This window comes from Hipposideros armiger, unplaced genomic scaffold (genome assembly GCF_001890085.2).
Source record: "Hipposideros armiger isolate ML-2016 unplaced genomic scaffold, ASM189008v1 scaffold_32, whole genome shotgun sequence".
NCBI classification, from domain to species: Eukaryota; Metazoa; Chordata; class Mammalia; order Chiroptera; family Hipposideridae; genus Hipposideros; species Hipposideros armiger.
Window position 1 is genome coordinate 1,982,118 of NW_017731382.1, and position 21,435 is coordinate 2,003,552.

At 53.9% G+C, this 21,435-nt stretch overlaps 1 protein-coding gene across 1 annotated transcript in view; it reads right to left on the reverse strand.

Annotated features, from left to right (window-relative positions):
• CDH4 (cadherin 4) overlaps nt 1-21,377 on the reverse strand; it is a 465,478-nt gene extending 444,101 nt beyond the window's left edge. Inside the window, exons 1-2 of the mRNA XM_019637155.1 lie at nt 21,363-21,377; nt 20,677-20,788 (exon numbers count right to left, since the gene is read on the reverse strand). Of these exons, the coding sequence (XP_019492700.1) occupies nt 20,677-20,788; nt 21,363-21,377 (127 nt within the window). The remainder of the gene's footprint in view (nt 1-20,676; nt 20,789-21,362) is intronic.
• Between the last annotated feature and the right edge of the window lie 58 nt (nt 21,378-21,435).

Below are 21,435 nucleotides of genomic sequence, written 5' to 3' on the forward strand. Positions count from 1 at the left end.
GGAGGGGCTATGTGTCTGGTCAAATCTGGCCCATGGCCTGTTGCTGCAAATAAAGTTTTGTTGGCACACAGCTGCACCCATTCATTACAATTGTCTATGGCTGCTTTTGTGCTACGGTGGCAGAGTTGAGAAAGTCCCGCTGGCGTCTGCCCTGCAAAGCCTAAACTAATTACTATGTGGCCCTTTATAAGGAAGGCTTTCCGACCCCAATCTACAGATGGCTGTCCTTATCCAGGCAGCCACTTTAACCCTCAATTCCAGGCCTCAGAAAGCCCCACTGCCTTTCAAAGAAATTGAAAGCCAGTTTGGATACGATTAGCTTACTTATTAATATAAACAAATGGTCACTGGGTAAAATAGATTCAATCAACCAACACCTCCATCCTGTGTACACAGCACACATTAAACACTTAGGGGAAAACTAAGAATGCACCAAAACTACTTGAAAAAAAAAAAAATCACAAAACTTCCCTGAGGGACTTCAGTGGTGACTGAACTGACAAATTCAAGCCATGTGTGTGGGCTGAAGACAGATGTTGGATTTCCCCCAAATGAAATCTCTACATTCGTAGGAGGCCATTCCAATCAGCCCTGGTAGAAAAACTGACAAACACCCAATTTGCAAAATAAAAAGAGGGGAGGACAAAACAGAGTTTTTAAATGCCTGACCTCTCAAGTAATTAAATAAATGTAGATTAAATGATGTCATCTTACCCCTGTCACACTGGAAAACATTTTTGAAAGAATGGCCATGTGAGAGGCCTCGGGTCGGGAAGGCGTGGAGCATGAGTGTCCCCAAAGTGCTCACCGGGAACATAAATCGGCACTGTCTCTCTGATACATCCGTTAGTCACATGGATTCAAGGCCGCATAATGAACAGAACCTCTGAACCAGAAATTCTGAATTCTGCTTCTAATGATTCATCATAAAAAACTAATGAGAGAAGTGCTGTAAGATGTGTTTACATAGATTTTCATCACAGTGTCATTTCCAGTAGCAGAGAACTGGAAATATCCTTCTGTCCAGCACACCAGACGCGTACCACCTGAGCCTGCTATGCTCATGTCACAAACATCCACAAGTATGCACGTTACCCATGCTTGCATTCTCACATACTGCATGTGGCATGTATGCACACACCACCTGGGCACACATATGAACACATGTCATATGTGTGCACACGTCACCGTGCCACACTCATTCATATTTAAGCACACTACACACACAGCAGCCACACTCTTGCACACACACAATCACACTAACATGCTGGCACATGTGTATGAACCACACTTGTACACCTACACAATAACATGGGTGTGCACACATGATCGCACCTACATGCATGTTTGTGCACACACTACATAGGAACACACACCAGTCAAATGCAGTTGCACGCATGCACACACGGCAATATGTGTACCCACACATCACATACACAATCCTTATGTACACATTACATATGTGCACACACGTACACACAATACTGCCACACACACACACGACATGCCAATGATTAAAGGTGGTTTGTTCAAGGGAAGGAGATAAAACTATACTGATTTTTTTCTTTGTATTTTTGTTTTTCAAGTTTTCAAAAAATTTGGGGGGGGCATTTTAAAAATACAGAATGATCTATTAAAATAAGAGGAATTGATGAAAGAGGGCTCTTCTCTGAAGTGTGTTCCCAAAGGTTAATTCTTGCTTTAGTGCCTCACTAATTCCACTCCCGATGGCTTCTGCTCCCACTGTCTGCCTTTTCCTGTGGGTAGCGGTCCCCAGAGCAGGCGGGATTTTCAAAGAAACATTCAGACAGATTCAGAAGTGAGGGCAGAACTTGCGAAACTCGCAGAGCCAGCATTTTTGTGTAAAACATTAGCAGTCAGCTTGGCTGACAAAGAGGTGCCTGGGTCTCCTGAATGAACACAGAGTTCTGGGGTCCGTCCCCTGATGTAGGTTAGAAGCAGGTGTCCCCTGGTGACGCATGGCACTGTGTCCAAGGGGGTGACAGGCACACAGGGGCACACCTGGCTTGTCCACGAGGCCACACGTGGCTGCCTGGAAGAGACCCCTGCCCACCACAAACTCTGGCTCAGACAGTGTGAGGAGACCGCCGCGGCCTGCACACAGCCCTCACCCCAGCCGCCCTTTAAAAACCCACAACTTACATGAGAAACAGTTCATCACCCTGGAACACGGAAAGCCGGGTGCGTACCATAATGCGAAGGCAGCTGTCAGGGACAACGGGAAGAGCACTGCTGTGGCGTGTCACCTGGACCGCCACCAGCTCGTCCTGCGCTGAGGGGCAAAGGGCAAGCAGCAAGGTGAGACAGTGGCTAGGGACATCCCAGCCCTCAGCTCCATGCCAGGGTGGCAGGCGCACGCATCACACAGGGAGTGTGTCGCCCCAAGGCCCCTCCCAGTTCAGACCTCTGCTTTTGTTTTAACTGACTCCTTCATTGTGCAGAAGTGCATTGAAAAGGGATATCTACATCACTGCTTAACATTGTGATTATAAACAAGCACAGTAAAAGCAAAATCATGCCATTAAACCCCCGCTTCACACCTGGTGCTTGCTTCCTCGGAAAAAGGCGAGATTCTCAAGAGCAAGGTCAGCCTGGTGCCAACCCGAGGCACATCAGAAGAGAATTTAACAGGGTCGCCTTTTCACTCTAAGACTCTCAGTCCTAGGAAGAGCCCTGCGTGTGCCACGGGAGCCCCCGCAAGTCCTTCCAGGGTCTCACAGAGCCCACGCTTTAGGACACGCCACACAGCCTGACGCTTTGGGGGCTTCTGGCTCTGACCGGCTGTGTTGGAGCAAAGGGCAGTGGAAATCCATGTGTCCACCACCTTGGGCATTCCAGGTCGAAACCGGCTTTCCTTCTGCCCTCCTTACCTGCACTGGGGGCTTGCCTCCCCTTCCTGCACCTGCCTTCTCACCTCGCCCCTTCTCATGCCCGCCCAGGGGCTCAGCCCCAGGGACCACCCACCCGGGAAGGCAGGGAATCCCCCGTCCTGCCTCAGAGTCCGGTCCACTTGGTCCTCCTGTGGCCTCCAGGCAGCAGTCAGTGTGGAGGTTGGAGGTTGCTCCAGTGACACCACACCCAGCTCTGGTCTTCACTCCCTCCAGGAGGCTCTCCCCTGGCAACCGTGGGCCCGATTGAGCGTCCCCTTCTTTCCAATGACCTATCTTCAGGAACAGCATCAAAGCTCCCATTAGAGTGGCTTCCACACAGTCGCCTTGCTACTGAAAACCCAATGGCACCCATGCTCACGGACTGGCGGCCTGCAGTTCCCCAGGGACCCAGGGACGCGCTGTGCTTGGCTCACAGTGTCATGACATCGGGTCGAGATGGCCCACGTTCCTTGGGAACGGGAAGTGCAGGCTAGGCCTGGGTTCCCACAGGGCTCACGCAAGGGCACCACCCTCAGGGGGGGCGGTTCTCCCCAGTGCCCAGGTGTCCCCACTCCTGTTGTCTTGGGGGCCCTAAGAATCATGGGAGGACTGCAACAGAGCAGGGACGCGGTCCATCACCCACTCATCAACCGCCCCTGGCTGAGTGTCCCTCTGAGCCCGGCTGGTTCCAGGTCCTGGGACCCAGCAGGAAGCGCATATAGTCCCTGGTGCAGCAGAGGGGGGTGACAAGCAGGAAATGACAGGAGGGCCTGGATGGCAACTGTGCCCCCCAGGCTGAGAAAACTGAGCGACGGTGACAGAGGGGCATGGCAGAACTCGCTGGTGAGGGTGCATTAAGCCACGTCCTAGTGACAAAAAGCACAGCCAGAGGCAGAGGCAGATGGTCCCCAGCAGCGGAAACAGCCCTCGCAGAGGCCCCGGGGCACGTATGAAGCAGGGATGGAAGACGAACGTGAGGGCACACGGCCTCGTGGTGGCTGCGAAGCCTGGCGCCCCTGCAGCTCGGCTTCTGAAGCCCCTGGTATTTCCGCAAAGGGTGGACGTGAAAACGAGCGCTGAGAGGCAGCAGGACCAGGACGAGGCCGAGCCGCCAACCTGTGCCCAGCCCCTGCCCACCATGTAGGATGTTCCTGGTGCGTATTTACTGGAATGCTCCGGGGTGGCAGTGGAGACAGAGGGACAGCCCTGAGGAAGGGCAGTCACGGCCATGTGACGTCTGTAGGGCGGCCCTCAGAGGACAGGCAGGGTCCCTGAGCAGAGGCCCCCATGCGCTCACCACATCCCCGCCACCTTCAGGGGCTCACGCCAAAGACTCTGCAAGTTAACCTTGACTCTCCCCAAATAAGGGCCCTTGCCATTGGAATCTAAAGCCAGCCCCACTTCAGAGGTGGAGTTCGTCACTGAATTTGCCAGCTCGGGTGGTGAGGCCCCAGGGGCACCTTCCTCCTCAGAGCCACTGGGCGTCCCACAGGCTCATCACTCAGAGGGCCCTGAGGGGGACCCAGCCATGTCTCAGCTCTGCTTCTGGAGGACAGAGGACACCTCCTTTCCCTCCCAAATTCCTTCCAAATTGCCTTGATTTTCTCTTGCATTCCAAACACTTATTGTATGCAGAGCTGTTTCCCGGGGCACTGAGCACCAGGGTGGGGCCTCCGGATCTCGGGGCAGGAGGTGCGTCCCCTGCCCCCAGCCAGGCGGGCTGCTGCCTGAAGTCACCCCAAGCATGACGACAACGTGTCCTCAGCCCAGGGACACTTCATTTCAATAACCAGAACGAGAACTTCCGGGCCCGCCACAACCCCAAGCCTCACTGCCTCGTGTGGGGGAGGTCTCTGGCTCAGCAAAAGAGAAGGAGCTGCATCCTTAAAACGTTCTCAGCCAAGCAGCCTGGTTTCTGCACGTTTCCGCAGAGAGGTACTTCCAAAGCGCCATTTCCTCAGACCAATATAATTTTACAGAGGTACCCAGCTCTCCGGCGTGAAACGACACTGGCAGATGGGCCCACCTGGGGGAGGGCGGGCCAGCAGGGAGGGTGATGTGTCAAACGATTCCCGAACTACAGCAGAAGTCAATGACTGGGCCTCTGTGCCCCCCAAACCCCAGAGGAGTAACTGACTGGCTGGCAGATGGCAGGACCAGCCAAAGCATTCACGGGGGAAAGTGTCCCAAATGGTAACCAATGTGCTTTTCATCCGGGTTAGAACACTGACCCTGACTCAGAGGAGATGCAGGGGGCTTGAAACATGGGGGCCCGAGCAGCACCCCCTCTGCAGTTCCAGGTGGACCAGCCCTGCGTCTGCTTGATCAGAAGCTCAGGAGCTGTGCTGTGCAGAGCAGACGGGCACGAGGGGGGGCTGTCCGGCACGGAACTCCTGGTGCCATAACTGTCACCATTATCCAATTATGCTCTGGGTACCTGAAGCTAGCACGGCCCACAGAGGGGCAATTCCATTAGATGAAGGCCCACTTGTCTCACTTGGCTTTGATAATGGTTTCATAAATAAACTGAGGAAGGCCCAATACGGAGGTGCAAAATGAAATATTCTCCGGCTTTTCCATTCTATGCCCATCCTTCTCTAATTGCCATGCTTTCGTGTTTTGGGCCTTGTCAGTTCCAGCCTCTGCCCCCTCTGAGAGGTCGGGGAGAGCTGATCTCCTTCCTGTGGGAAAGACTCCTCCTGTGAGGGGGGGCTCGGCCTGACTCTCCGTCTCCATCCCTCCCCTCCCCTCACCTCTCCAGCTGTCACCCCCAGGACACACTCCCATGCACAGTAAGACACTGTTTACAGGGCAGACAGGAGAAGAGGACAACACACATTGCGTCACTGCATATTTTAATAAAACTATGAGGCAATGGAAATGGAAGTGATTAATTTGGCTTAGCTCAGGCAGAAGGGAAGGGAGAAGATGGCAAAAGGCAGCTTGATGGAGACATGACATTTGAATCAGGAGGCCCTGAAGATCCCCCAGAGATGAAGGACCGGCGAGGGCGGGGGCGGGGGGCAGCCAAGACAGAGGGGCAGAGCGGGCAGGGCTACCTGGGCAGGTGATCCAATACTGGCGCCCAGAGCGAGCGAGCGTGGCATGGGACGAAGGGGAAGCGGTGGGGAACATGGCGCTGAGGCGCCTGGGGTCTCCAGGATCCGTGGTTAATGGGCCAAGGACAGCGACAGCTACTTGGTATCCACAGTGCGTACAAAGTGACACACCAACAATGGCCAAACTAACAACGTGGTGTGTCAGTGAAAAGCGGGGCCCCATGCCTCCCTCTGCCCAACAGCCCCTGACCAGGTGGCCTTCTTAGAGACCCTGAGATGGAGGGCCAGGCCCAGTCGCTATCGTCCAGGACCACCGTCCGGACCTCCACGGATGCACAGCTCAGCAAGACATCTGCCTTCACCCCAAGGAACACAGCAAGGTGAGGGAGTGGGTCTGAACACCAGCCGCACTGTGGGGTCGCGGGCACAGGCCTGTCATTTTCCTGGTGGGGACATCCATCGCTGCTCCAGTGTGGCTTCTAACCCCCGCTTCTCCCAATCCCCAGGTAGAACCTAAGATTAGCCCCCGGGTCAAGCACGTCCCCCAAGGATCAAGCGACCACAGTGAATCTAACGGGCGTCTCCACTTCGAAGCAAAGCCACGAGCACATGACGGGCGCAGTCTCTGGAAATGTGTCTGGCTTGAGGCTGCAGACATGCACTGTGGGTCCTACGTTCTAGCGTAAGAGTTCAAACAGCGGGGCAGCCAGCTAGCTCAGTGGTCAGAGCACAGTGCTCGTAACACTAAGGTTGCCGGTTCGATCCCCACATGGGTCACTGAGATGCACCCTCCATAACTAGATTGAAACAACTACTTGACTTGGAGCTGATGGGTCCTGGAAAAACACACTGTTCCCCAATAAAAATAAAAATAAATAATTATAATAATAAAAGAACTCAAACAGAAATGAGACTCTACACACAGGACGATAAAAATTAACTGATTCCAAGTCGAGCTGCTAGAAGAGGTTTTTCTGTGCCTAAAGAGAGGCACTGCAATGTCCCCTAAACTGGTCCTCATCTGAACATTGAAAAGCACTAGACTTATTTTCTAAATAGCAAAACTACAATCTTTTTCTGTCCTGTATCACCACTCTGCAGCGCTCCCGCCTGACGGCCCAACTGTCAGGGCCACGGAGGGACGAGTGTGTCTGGGCCCGGGAGAAACCAGCCTTATCAAAATCCAACCGCAGTAATCCTCTTCCTTACATCAAAAATCTAGTCACTTCCTGGAGAGAGGTTCCACTGGGAGACAGATGGAGATTAACAGCGCAGCGTGTTGGGAAATAGATAGATAAGCGTTTGCCTCCACGGCTACTAGGCGACACTCAGAACTCGGAACGCCCTCAGAACAACAGGGACAAGTCCGCAGACGCACGTGGCCTTGCCGTGGGACGCCTACAATTTTCCAACAGCAGAAGTTTTAACCTGCGTGGCATTTAAGCAAGAAGGGAATAATATTATTTCAAAGCTGATAAGGGGCAAATGCATTGAGACAATTCCCAGATAACCACAGGGAGGGGATGCCTTCCTGATAAAATAACCACCTTTCACAGAGAGGAGATGTGTGATTTTCTGCCTGGGAGAGGAGCAGACAGACAGAGGGAGGCCTGCAGCCCCCTTATCTTGGGAGCAGCCCCCTTCTCTGCTCCCCTGGGGCTGGAGGAAGTGATTAATTAGAGCCTCCTTGAAGCTGAGACCTCAGGAAGCCACGGGGGACTGTTTTCATGGAATGACCTCCTTCCAGAACCCTCTCTTGGAACCCAACAATGGGGCATGTCTCCGGCACTCCTGCACGGCAGCACCAGGGCTGCCAAGAAGGCCGACACCAAGCTTGAAAAGGGTTTCCTTCTTGGCACTTGTTTTGTAAAAGGAGGAAAAGCCATTAATGACACAATTTTAAGGGACAGAAGGGCGCAACCAAGGACAAGAGCGACATCCTGCTCCCAAGTCCTCCCGTCCTTCTGGTCACTCTCCACCAGCCCTGCCCTCTTCCCATCCCCACCCCACTCAGCTGCCTGATTTAAACACAGAGCCCTGCAAACCCCAGTGGGTAAGCCTCGGGGTCCCAACCGGCCCCCGGGAGCAAACCTTGGCACATTGAGGAGAGACCTCAGCTACCTTCATTTTTATTTTTCAATTGGGAAAGGGAAAAACCAAGACCCTCACATCGTGACAGAACCAGCTGGTTAAGTGGCACCTTTTCTCGCCTGCAGTGGGGGAGGTCCAAGCTGCTGGTGCTAAAAGGCCCAGTTCCTACTTTAAGTTTCCCTGGCCTCACAAGCCATGCGAGGATGGCGGGGAGGACCGCTGATGCCACCTCAGGTGAGCCTGGGGGATGTCCAGCATTTGAAGACAGACCCGTAGCCCCCAGGCTGCGACCTCACTTTGTGAGATGCTGGACCCCAGGCCTGTGGCTCCATGCCAGCCCATGGGGCGCTTGACTCCTGTTCACAGAGAACCAGAAAGACCCAAACTTGCAGGACAGAGAGAGAGAGGGAGAGGCTGAGGGGAGGAGGGCCTGTGTCCCAATCCCCAGCGTGGCCCAGAGACCCGGTGGGCTGGAATTCTAGCCTAAACCATGGAGCCAGTCCCCTGCTGGTTTCGGGGACTGCAACAAAAGCGGGTCACTGTCGCCGTGTTTAAAAATCAGACATTTCTGGAGAATGCTATGCTCACAGTGTTTTAAGCGCAACCCCCGCCGCCCACAGGGCACATCGGAGACCCACAGGGACAGTTCAGGTTTATCAAAGTGGACACAGCTCCTGTAACACAGGTGCACTGCACGCCAGAGGACTAGGAACTCAGGGTATTTGTGAAACGTTTACACGACTTACACCCCAGACAAACACTTCCGGCACAGGGAAGATGCTCCCACCGTCTCGCAAAGGTGCAGACGGTCTACAAAGAAGGAAAAATACTTGAAGCTCAGACTCCGTCTCCCTCCCCCACCATCTTCAAAGCATCCCAGGCTTCAAAATGGATTTCAAAGGCCCCTGCAATTCTGGCAGCGTGACATTTTATGTCTTATAAGCTATTTTTATTAGCCAGGATTGTAGAAAATTGACGTTTACCAGCCATTAACCTTTCGAGCATGTAACTCTATTTTTTTTTCCCTACATGGAAGTTTACCTTATACTTCTCTGAGGATCAATCCTTAAGCTGCCCAGCTCCTTTAAGAAAAAAAAAAAAAAAGTCCTGTGGAGGGAAGTGCTCTGCTCTCAGGAAAACAGAAGTTCTATAATTTTACGGACTTTTCATCACAATTTTATAGCCTTCCGCCCTTCACTGGTATTCTGTCTTTATCTTAAAATGGATGAACAACATAAGACAGGCTGTGTAACCCCTTCTCTGTACCTGAGGGAAGGTGGGAGAGAGTAAGATAAGTCAAGAACACGCCTCTGCTGGGACGGGGAGCGGCTGCCTTGCGGCCACCTCGGCATAACTTACTTTCTGACTCTATCACAACGTCACAGCTCCAGCCTTCAGTGTGATAGGACATAATCCAATCATGCCACAGCCTATTAATAAATAACGACAGCCAATAACTTGTGTCCACACGCTGCTCCTCTCCCTACAAGCCTAAAAGCTTTAAATAAGCCACTCCATAATTTATTCATCCAATTTTAAAACATGCCTTTTGCCAAAAGGTCTCTGGCCACACATGAGAATGTCAAGGCCTAGGAGAGAAAAACGTCCCCATATAAAACCCTAAAAACCCACTGAATTGAGCTGCTGTCTCATGGAAAGCGGCTGTTCATAGGCACCGGGGGGCCAGTCTCCGCGAGAGGAGAGTCTGGGGTCGTCCGTGGAGAACGGGGGCCAGGTGGACACGAAAAGCACCCTCGGCCCTGGCTGTCCTGGTCCCATGTCGGGAACATGGCGTTTTCCCCGAGAGCCAGCTTCCGGCCAGGGCCCAGCTGTCATCTCCTTCCTAAAGCCTCAGGTCAGGAGACACGAAGGGCAGGAGGCATTCCCGGGGAGCAGGACACCCCTCAGCCGAGTCGGGACTGCTGTATTCCCAGCACTGAACAGCGTCAGTGACCAGGAGCCAGGTCCGGCGGCCGTGCTCCTGCGTGTCACAGGCATCACCCCGCTGGACCCTCAGACCTGCCTGTGCGAGAGGGACAGTCACCTCTTCCAACAGAAGTGCCACAGAAGATCACGCAGGTCACGGCATGTGCCAGGTGCCACAGAGCTCAGGACTGGGGCGCTGGGGCTGGAACCCCAGAAACAGAGCTGACCCTGGAGCTCGAGGTGCGCAGTCTCCATGGGGGAACCCGTGGCTGAGGGGACAGACAGGGTGGGTGGAGGGCTGGCCTCAGAGGAAGGCTGCCTGCTTAAACCCGGCTCCTCCAGTGCAGGCTGTAGGGGCTCCAACATGTGACTCCGAATCGTGGCGCCTCAGGGTCCCCTGCTTGGAAAGGGGGGGCCAATGTTCTGACCTCACAGTTTGGTTGTGCAGACCAGTCAGCTGCCTGGTGAGGCGCCAAGTGCCACGCCCAGCACAGAATGATGTCACAATAGGCTGGAGCCCAGGCCCACTGTCCTCTCAGCTCCTCCAGGGGGACTGGCAGGACGGGCTTCCCTGGGACTCCGGTGCTCCCCAAAGGTGGCTGCACGGGGGAGCTCGTCCTGTTTACAGAGTTCACTCATCAAATGCCCACGAGTGTCCCCACAAGGAGTCAGCCAAGGCCTCTGCAAATATCACAGTGAAGAAAACAGAAAGGAAAAGGGTGTCTTTCCCCTTCCAGGCCTCCCTGTGCAAACCAGCCTGCACATCAGGACAAAGCAGGAGACAGCGTACCCGGCACGTTCCAACGGCAGGGCCCTTCCCACTGGGCCCCGCTGCAGAGGCACCAGGGGGGCCAGGCGTAAAGTGCAGCCCAGGGGCCCAGCGGGAGCAGAGGACAGAGTCTGAGACATCCTGGCGTCCAGCTGTAGAGATCCTTCTCTCGAAGGAGGAGACTCGTCCCCATCCTGGCCGCCGGCCGCCAGTGTGCTCATCCCAACCCAGAGAGAGAGACGGCCGGCCGGGCTGAGAGACACCAGGGCCTGGAGCCCCCGCGGGCACCTGGGGTTTCCGTCCCCTACAGACCCAGCGGACAGGGCAGCTTGCCACTGTTGCCACATATGTGTGAGCCTCCCTGACATGCAGTTGCAAAGAAGTGACAGGGACAGAGATGGAGCCCTTGGCGCCCGAGCTCAGCTGCTTTCCTGAGCGAGCGTGCAACCCTGAGCTTGCCAGGGAGCTAAGCAGCCAGGCAGCAAAAGCATGGCGGCTGGAGACCCTCGGAGCCAGGCACCAGGCCTTTCTGCATCTGCACAGTAAAGCAGTTCCGGGGCGAGGACAGGCACGTTCTCTAAACGCCTACCTGTCAGCCAGCGCTGTGCCTCCGCGCTCAGCCACAGAGGCAGAGAGCCTGGGCCTCGCCAGCTAAATAATCCATTCCCAAACGCAGACCTTCAGATTAACAAAGTATTTTCAATGTATCTACGTGATAGCATCGGGACTATAATCCTTGTTAAGGCTTCATTTGACAGGGGGAGATAATGCGAGGAGAAAAAGTGCACCATATACATTTTAATTCTGATGAAATTGTTCTGTGCCACGCTTTGTAATGTAACATACTACATCGCTACACTAAAGTGCCCCATTTGCTGTGCCACCGAGATGGAAAGCACAGCAGCGTTCCGACCGCCCACCTGAGCTACGCTGGGAGCTGCCAGGGACCCCCCTGCCGGCACCCCCGTGGACACCAGCGTCTCTCACAAGGCGTGCTGGCCCTTACAGCTCTGAAGCTAAAAAGCCTCTAGGCCGAGGTCCTCGGTTTTCCCTGGGAGGTGGATGAAACAGGCGGGCTGGCAGGCCACATTCCAGGATTTCTAGCTCGGGGGGTGTATGAGAGTCCTGCGGCTGCTGTAACAAACAGCCACAAACGGGGCTTATAATAATGTAAACTGACTCTCTTCAAGTTCTGGAAACCAGAAGCGTGAAATCAGGCCGGGCCTGGCTGCCCCCCGAGGTGTCAGGGGGGCTCCTTCCTGCCGCCTCCAGCTCCTGGTGGCTCCCGGTGTTTTTAGCTTGTGCTGCGTCACCCAGCCTCTGCCTCTGTCTACATGGCCTCTCCTCTGTGACAGTGTCTTCTCGTCCTCGGTCTCTTGTAAGGACATTTGTGCTGAGCCTTTTAGATGTAGGGTCCACCCAGACAATCCAAGGTAATGTCATCTCAAGGTCCCTAATCACGCCTGCAAAGACCCTTTCTCCAAACAAGGTTAGGGTCACGGAGCCAGGTAGATGGGTCTTTTGGGGCCGCCGTCCAACGCACTATAGTAGGTCTGGGTGGGGACCCAGGGGTCTGCCGGGTTTAGCAACAACCCCCAGGCCACACTTAGACACCCCACCCTCTGCTTTGCAGATGAGGAAACAGGTCCAGAGAAGGGAGGGCACCCCTGGTTCAGCCCCTCCCACAAGTGTCCCCTCCCCCAGTCCTGTGCCCCCTGCATTCTCCCGGGCCCTGCAAACCTGAACCCACAGCAAACCTGCCCATCAGGGGCCCCTCTTGGCTTTCCAGGTAGATCAACCCCCCTTCGGGTTCAAACTCACATTTGGCCAGCAAGCCCCACCGCAAACCCAAACCCACATTTCTCCACGTCAGACGCGCAGACACAGGCGCACCTGAGGGGAGACGGGAAGGTGAACCATCCTCCCCAGCTGCTCAGGGACAAGGAGTGAGGTTTTTCCCGGACAGACACAGGGTCCACACCCCCACCCGGGGCTGGGACTTCAGGAAACTGGGTTCCAAATGGGCAGAGCACCAGGCCACGCCCAGGACACCTCTGCGGGCACCTGCAGCTGCTCCCAGAGCCCCCACCTGGGCAGGTGAGTGCCCATCCTCCATGAGGACCTCCCTCCTGTTGGCAAGGCAGGTGGCGGCCTCATTCGACCCTCTGGATATTTACCTGTCGTGGAAGGCTTACCTTAATCCCTCCTAAATCCCCACAGGCTGCCACCAGAAAACACAGTGAAGCCATAGGAGGTGACGTTAATAGCAGCCAGATCAGAGCTGCCGAGGTTGCAGCATCAGCTCGCCCTTCAGTCTCCAAAGTGCAAACCCCGGCTCAGGACCAGCAAAGAAGTGACCACCAGAGCCCTAAATACAGCACGAGGGCCATGGGGGCGGCGAAGGGCTGGAGCCTTCCCAGCCCGGGACTCCCACCGGGTTCCTCAATCACCCTGGGCCTCAGTTTCCCCCACAGTGAAGTGAGGGTGCCAACACGAACCGCTGAGGGTCCACAGCGATGGATGAAGAACACGGTGCCCAAGACACGGCAGGTCCTCACACGTGGAGCCAGAAGGGACCCATCGTCACACGCGCTTGTGGGAGGCCTGTGACCACCGCGTCTGTGCCTGACACGGCGAAAGGGCCTCCGCGTATGTGATCAAGTTAAGGACCTTGACAGGGGAGGGGATCCAGGTGGGCCCGGTGTCATCACGAGGGTCCTTACATGACAGCATGAGAGGAAGGCAGAAGGGAGTCAGAAAAGGAGACGTGACCAAGGAGAACGGCACGGACAGAGGGAACAACGGAGCAAGGGGCCACGAGGCAAAGGAAGCGGGCGCCTCCCGAAGCGGAGAAGGCGGGGCTTCTCACCTGGAGCCCCCAGAAGGACCCCAGCGCTGACAGCACCTTGGTTCTAGCCCAGGGGGGCCAGTGCTGGACTTCCGACACCCGGGACAGCAAGATGATGGCTTGTGTCATTTAAGCCACTAAGCCTGTGGCCGTCTGCACCACACTAAGAAACCAGCACAATCCATGATCTGAGCAAATCCTCCCGGGAAAGGCAGCGGGGAGCGGGACCGTCGTACAGACCTTACGCATAACCCGGAGGTCCCGGCCTGACCTCCCGCTGCCCTGAGCCCGCGGCATCTTTTAAATGAGCGCACACAAGAGCACACGGCAAGTTCTGAAAACGCCAGCTTGCCCCTGAGGGAGGCTGGAAGGGCAAGGCCTTTGGCAGCACACACCCGTCAAAGACAACCAAGTAGGCTGTTTGTTTTCTTTTGTTCTGTATAAGGGGGTGGAGTGGGTGGCGGGGGAGACAGCCGGAGACAGTCCCGGAGGCCACCAGGAGAGGGCAGCCTTGAGCCCAGGCAGAAAGTCACCGAAATTCTGAGCCTTTTGACAAAAAGCAACTGATGTTACCGGCCCGGCTTCCAAAACGCCACGGTCCCCCTCTTGGAGGATTAAAAGGACAACTAAGTGCCACCAGGTTTTACAAGAATACATGTGGGGTGGCTCTGTCACCTCTGATGGAGAGAAACTCACTCAGCTTGCGGTATTTCTCATAGCGGGATTTGCTCGAAGTAAAAATCACTCCTTGGAAAAGTCGAAATTGGTACATTCTTTGAAAGGACAAATGCTCACCTGCTCACTCGCTCCCAGTTCATGATTAGTTCTCTCATTGACTTCACAGAAAAAGGAAGAGAGAGAGAGACCTAGAAACCTACACTAGGGGCCCCTGCACAGCAGGCGTGTCCTGTGTGCCTACAGCTCCAGTGCTCTACGCAGCCCTCACGCGCGGTGTGTGGGAGACACAGGTGAGCTGAGAGCTGGGTCGGGACAAAGAGAAAGGACAGCAAACCGCACTCACCAAGCCCACCTCTCCACGTCGCTGACCAGTTCTGATCCACACAATGGCTACGATCGAACCTCCCTGGGAAGGCTCTGCTGAGGGTGACGGAAGACGCTGAGCGCTACCACGCGGTCTGACCGAACTGCTCGGTGTCATTACATTATATTATAATCACCTCATCTTAAGATGCCATTAAAATCCGTAGTTCTGAAATGGAAGCATGTTACGTAACCTTTAAGCCAGAGCATCAGGAGCCCGTCACCTCACGTCTAACTGGTGTGTGCACGTCCTCCTGCAGTGACCGTTTTAGTTCACGACGGGCCATTCTGGAGGGACCCGAGCCAGAAGGTGCCAGGGGGCTCCTGGGCCACCACGAGGGAGCCAGCGGCTCCAGCAGCTCAGTGGGCAGGTGGAGATGGGAGGCCGCCACACACAAGGGCGCGTGACAGCCGCGAGCCTCGGGCAGCACACATCTGCCTCCTTCATGGCTTTGCTCTGGGGGTGATGAGTGAAGTATGCTAGTCTTACCTCTTATGTGACAGAAGCCACTTTCTAAGTATACAAACTTCCCTTCCTGAACTCAACCGCTGAACTCTGTGACCAGGTGGAATGCCGACAGGGAAAGGCTTCTGAGAAAACAGCACAGGCCCCTGAAGCGGCAGGGCCGGCCCCACACACAGCCACAGGGGCCTCGCGGTCTCCACCAGGAGCTGTGGGTGCTCCTTCTCGGGGGACCCTTGAGGAGCACGCCCACAGGAGGCAGCGGAGGTCTCCGTGCTCAGGAAGAAGCGTTCCTCTGGCTCCAAGAGCAACGTCCGCCCTGACTTAGAGTCAGGCAAAGCCAGCACTGGGGCTGAATCCGGCTTAACCTCCACGCACCATCACTTCTTTGTGGGGCCCATGGGTCCCTGAAGCCAGCGGACATTGCAGACAAAGTCCCCACACATAACCTCCTGGCTTCCTGGAAGAGGGTAGCTAAGAGATACCATGGAGATTTCAGATAGATTGCCCTGGCTTGGTATGTGCAGCGATTCATTTCTATCCTGGCCTCGAGACACAGTCTAACGTGTTGACTGTTCATTTCATCTAGTCAACAAATATTTACCCAGTGCCCATGGCACGCTCTCTGCAACCCAGCGAGCTGGGCACAGATACTGATTCACAAAGAAGCGAGGGCAACTAAACCAGAGCAGGGCCAAGGCCCAAGGCACAGAGGATGGTCAGAGGGAGCTGGAGACCCAGGCTCAGGGCAGAGGGTGACATGATGTGATCTGAGCTGGCAGACGGAAAGACAGGTACTCATTAGGGTGCACAGCTCTTGTTGTCCCTAAGTCGGAGATTATTTAACTGTGTGAGGACAAGACTGTGGTGTTTCAACCTGTTTTTCTCTTCTCTCCAAGGAAAATGAACCCAGAGCTCTATAGTTGTTCAAGGGTGCCACCTGGGACCTAGTTCCTGTGCCACCATCCTCACAGTCACAAAATGGCTGCTCTGCCGCAGACAGCACGTCTGTATTCCAGGCAGGAGGAAGAGGTAAAGGCAAAAAGCATGGCCCGCTGAGTCAGTTCAGGAAAAGCTTTCCCAGAAGCCTCATCTAGTAGAATAATCTAATTAGATCCCGCTGACCGGAAAGGGGCCATGGTGCCACCTTTGGGTACGAGAGTCTACTAGAGGTGGGAGTATCTTAAACAGGGCTCCGTGCCAGTCAAATGGGGCAGTACAGACGAGGTTCTGTTAGTAAGGAAGAGGGAGAGAACGGCTCTTGTACAGGCAGCTTGCAGTGTCTAGTAATTCTCATCATATGTGGTTGGCCTATCATTGGTGTCATTTATTTGAACATCCACAGCAGCTCCTGCTTGTCTGTGAGTGAACAGGGGACTCAGAAACGCCACAGTGCCAGCATTTCATGGCTCATTCATTACTTCATTTGACAATCCTGATTGCACACCCACGACAACGCAAGTCAGGCATGACACTGGGAGTTGGGTGTGCCATAAGATTTGCTTAGTTCCGGCCCATGCGTCCAGCGACGCCTTCCGCCCTGGCAAGAGTTACCTGTCTGCACAGACGTGGGTCGAGCCAACCTGTGTGGGCAAAGAGGCCATTTCCAACACACTTGTAAAGACAAGATAATGGTACTTCTGTCCACACCAATTACCTTGTGGCAAATTCTTAGATGCCCACTGGCGACACCCGCATTTGGTGTCTCCTCAACCTTGCCTCTCTCTGTGTGCCTTGTTATGCAAATGAGCCATGAATTCAACAAAGCACTGCCTGTCCACTCTGCTTGGGGAGGGTGCTGGAAGCTCCTGAAACCTTCCTGGCAGACGCTGACGCTGGTCTCCTGGGCATCCAGTCCTCCCGTCTTCTGTCCTAAAACAGAACCTCAGTTCTGCTCCAAGTAGCGATATGCTCCTTGACCAGGTGATGGGTCATACTAGGTCTAAGCCAAACATGACAATGCAACTCTCTGCTTCCCAGCCTCCCACTGCGGTCAGCTGGGAGTGGCATGTGACCTGGTTCTAGCCAATGAAAACTGCTGCAAGGGTTCTGAGAAAGTGCTGGCTTTCCTGATGCAGAGAAGAAGTGCAGATGGTGCGCCCACTCCCCCATTTTCCTGCTCTGAACTCAAAAGCAATGCGCGGAGCCACGGCAGCCCGTTTGCAATGACGAGGAAATAAACGAACAAACTGACAAACTAAAGATGGTAGAATGATAAGAATAAAGATTAGGCATGAGAAGTTGCCACAGCTCTGCTGTTCCAGCCCTCAACCACCAACCTCTTCACTGTTATGTGAGAAACATTAACCCCCATTTGTTTCTTTATTGGTTTTTTTCCTGTTGGCCAAGAACATCCGGAAATGATAGAAATCGCAAACCAGCACGACAGGGCGGCTGCCCTCAAGAGCTTTTCTGTTTAAGTAAAAGAAGACTGACCGAATGGTGTAAATCCTGCAAAGGTCTTAAACTAGCAGGGGGTGCGTGAGGGGGTGGGGGAAGGCTTTTCTGAGGAAGTCTCATTCAATGAAGTCATCAGAACAAAGCTCCTCTTTGGACAGTGTTTGAACACACAGGGTACCTGCTCTCCTCAGGCAATGTCCAGACTCCACTCTCTCCTGTGTCCAGCAGACATTTCTCCTCACCTGTCACCCTCTTCTCCAGGAGCGAGGGGGGATAGGACCCCCAAGTCCTGGGATCCCACAATGCCGCCTGTCACATTCCCGTCCTTGCAGGCTTTTCAGCACGAAACTGGTCTGGGCCCAGAGCTCTGCCCGCCAGAGAGAGCACAGTGCCGGTCACTCCGTCACTGCAGCCTCTGGCGAGCTGACAGTCAATTATTAACGAGGCAGAGAACAAGACACCAGCCTAGCAACTGCCCCAACTGCACCGTGGCTTAGAGAACCTTCTGTTTTAGCCTAAGGAAACCGGCTTCACAGTCCTATTTTAGACATTACCATGCCCCAGTGATCATGGCCATAAGTGAATTAACCTGAAAACAAAACCACCTCCTAAGGTATGCACAGCAACACCCAAGGGTGCGCCAGATTGGGGGGGGGGGGTTAGGTACGTTACAAATCAGCTAAATGAATGCCCCACATTGTCATACGTAGCAGATCCACTGTTGAAAAGGTTCGCAATACCATAGGATCTGCAACCCTATTGGGGAAAACTATTTTAAGCCTAATTAGCATGAAATTTTTAGCATGCAAATGCGTTACATTTCGACATAAAACAAAATGCCACGACATTTCTTCCATCCATTTATCATAAACAAGTTAATTACTGTGTAACAAATCACTCCTTCTGGAATCTGGGTGTGTGGGGGTGCTGGTACGCCGGCTGGGGCAGAGAAGGAGCCACAGAGCAGTCGTTAATGGCTCACAGCGCACTTAGAACAAAACGGCGACTCTCTGAAGCTTCGCTCATCGAGTTAAGGTTAAGCTCTCTCTGTTGGAGTAACTCAATTACACGTCGTCATTATCTATTTAACTCGATTCCTACCAGAATAACAGGAATACCGTGCCTTCTACTTATGGTTGACACATGCATCTTTGCTGGGGTCTTGTGGTTTGCAAAATTTTCTACGAAAATGGAGAAATTTTTATCTGCCCTGGTTTGAGCGCACGTCAGCTTTCGCCTCCATACGTGCAAAGTAAATTCTAATATTTAAAACATCTCTTTATCCCTGAGATTCTTCACCTGAAGAAAAGCCAGAGGAAGGAAACAGAGAGGGCGTCGCACCCCTCAGGTGCGGGGGAAACTGTGGCACTCTAGCCCGCCCCCCAAGGGAGGGGAACTGCAGGACCCCTAACGCCGCAGGGACACCCTCTGTAACTCTCTCTTCAACCTGGGTCGGGCTGGGCCTCCTCTCAGTTTAGGCGCTTAGAAAACAAGTCTCACATCGCGAATTCCAGAAGCCGGTCCAAGTCCACCGACAGTGACGGGCCTTCATCTCCCACTAGGCGAAAGCCACCTAGGTGTTCAGCCAGCGGCCAAGACTCCACACCCAGCTCAACCTGGACCCATACCACCCACCACGAGAGGCAGAAGACACTCGTTTGAAATCTCAGTTTATCATAAAAAGTACGAGGATCTGTCATTCTCTTCCGTAGTAGGCAGCACCTGTTGTTACTAAAATGAGGCAGTTTTTCCTCAGTAAAACTGATGCTCCGACATCTTATCATGTTGAGCTCCATACCTGGGGAGGCACAAGGATGTCAGCCTCCGGACATGGAAACGGCGCACTGCCGCACGTGTCTCCTGTTATTTGCGACAGTGCAATGCACTGAGGGTGAGAGAATCTTCTGGGCCTTCTCTGCAGGCACGCAGGGATTCTCAGTAAACACACAGAGCCTGCGAGACGGCCTCGCCTTTCCAACTCTAAGATGACAAGCTCAGTGCCATTCCCAGAGCGTCTCCTGAACACTGTTACCACGGACGCCCACTCATTCAGCACATCCATTCCTTCTAGGCCAACTGCCCAGAGCGCTTTATTTATTTTATTTTATTTGTTTGGTAATCAATGAAAGAGTGAATAGTATCATACCCCTTCTTTAGCAGTCAACTCAGACGACAACAAATAATAAAAACTGGATTCAGTGCCAAATGAAAATCCTGATTCATATAACCGGAACCAACACATCAACAAGCTCTGTCTCCAAGGCAAGAGTGTCTAAAGAACCACCTCACACACACAGAGGAGCTGCTGTCAGCGCTCGAGGGAAAATCCTATATTCCCTAAAACACAAAGCTAGGGAGAAAGTCAGCAGTCTCAGGACTGTTCAGTCGTGAATGCTGAAATCTAGCTCTGATGCTCGATCTCAAGTTCGCTTCCTCCACCCCTTTGGAATCAGCTAAACGCTGCCACATTCTGGGAAACCGATGTTAGGAGGGAAGACGCATAGCCAAGGTGCTTGGGGTCTGACTTGGAAACCTGAGGGACGGAAGCACTGATTAATTTCCCCTCCCATGCAAATATAAAGTTTAATTAAGTTTGTCTAGAAAGGGAAACAGATCAATATGCCGAATGATCTGCTGTCATCGGAGTTCTGAAGCTGTCTGACTCCCCCATCACAGCATGGACAGACTCGTGCGGCGGCGGTAACACTAACTGGCAGTGCCATCCTGCGTGTGTGTTTTCGTGTTGTCGGTGGGACAGTAATGAAAAGGAATGCCACGTTTGCGAACAGCACGTCTGTGGGCTTATTTACCACATTTCCATCAACATCGTCTGCTTCACCGTGCATTTCAAAGCGAGGATAATTTAAGAATCCAGAATTTCATACATAAAAATACTTAGTAAGAAAGTCTCCTCTCTGCACAGTATTTGGGTGACGTGACATTCGAATTCTAATCTGGGGCCCAGGAAATGATTCACCTCACTCAGAAATGACAGGGATTCTGAATCATTCACCTTTGATGCAAAAACGCTTTTCAGGTCGCCCAATCCACAACTCGCTGACCTCACAACCAGCATTCTGCAAAAACTAGGGGCTCAAAGGCAGCCTAGCCTGGCATTTTCCATCAAAACATTTCCCCTGTCCATAGCAAGGTGTGCAATTCTCCCCCGCTCCTCCCCTCAGCCCTACCTTTGAGGACCTTCTCTCCTTCCAGAATATTCTGGGAGATTAATGCCGTGTAATCTTCTTCGGAGAATCCAGCTTTGCAGGTCTCCCTGGCTGTAAGATCCCCATTATGAGCCTGAGGACAGAAAGAAAGGAGGTTAGAACAAACCTAAGTTCACAGAAATTTAATGCAGCCGATGCTCATCAGGGACCTGCTGTGTGCAAGGTCTCAGCTAGACAGAAACGCGATAAACCCCAACTTCCACCCACGCTTAGCAGGTGGCCGCTTCTGTGATCTCCAGGGACTTAAAGTGGCTTTGGCCTGGGGGACAGGGGGTGCTGCAGGCAGGGACGACAGGCCGCAGGCATGCCAGGGCCCCACTGACGGGTGGCTGAGGGGCGAGTCCGAAGGCAGCAGGCAGGAGTGCCAGGAGTTACAATGAAGGCAGAGAGAAGGGGAGACCAAGGGGCAGGCCATGTCCCAGCCATGTCACCCTTCAGGCCACAGGGCCGGCTGTGGCTGGGGTGGCTCAGCAGGCTTGTCTCCTCTCTGCAGTCACCAGGGAGGGAGGCGGAAGGCAGGACAAGAAAGGCGAGTCTCCCAGACTGCTCCGAGGGGGGCTGCAGGGAAGCTGGGGTGAGGAGGTGAGGGGGGTTCCACACTCGTGTCTCCGCTCTCCTCTCCCTGGCCTCCTTGGATGCGTGTCCACCTTAGGTGCCTCCATCTCCAGCCCAACACAGGGAGAGAGCTCCCCTAACTGACCAGAAACGGTGGGGCTCCTG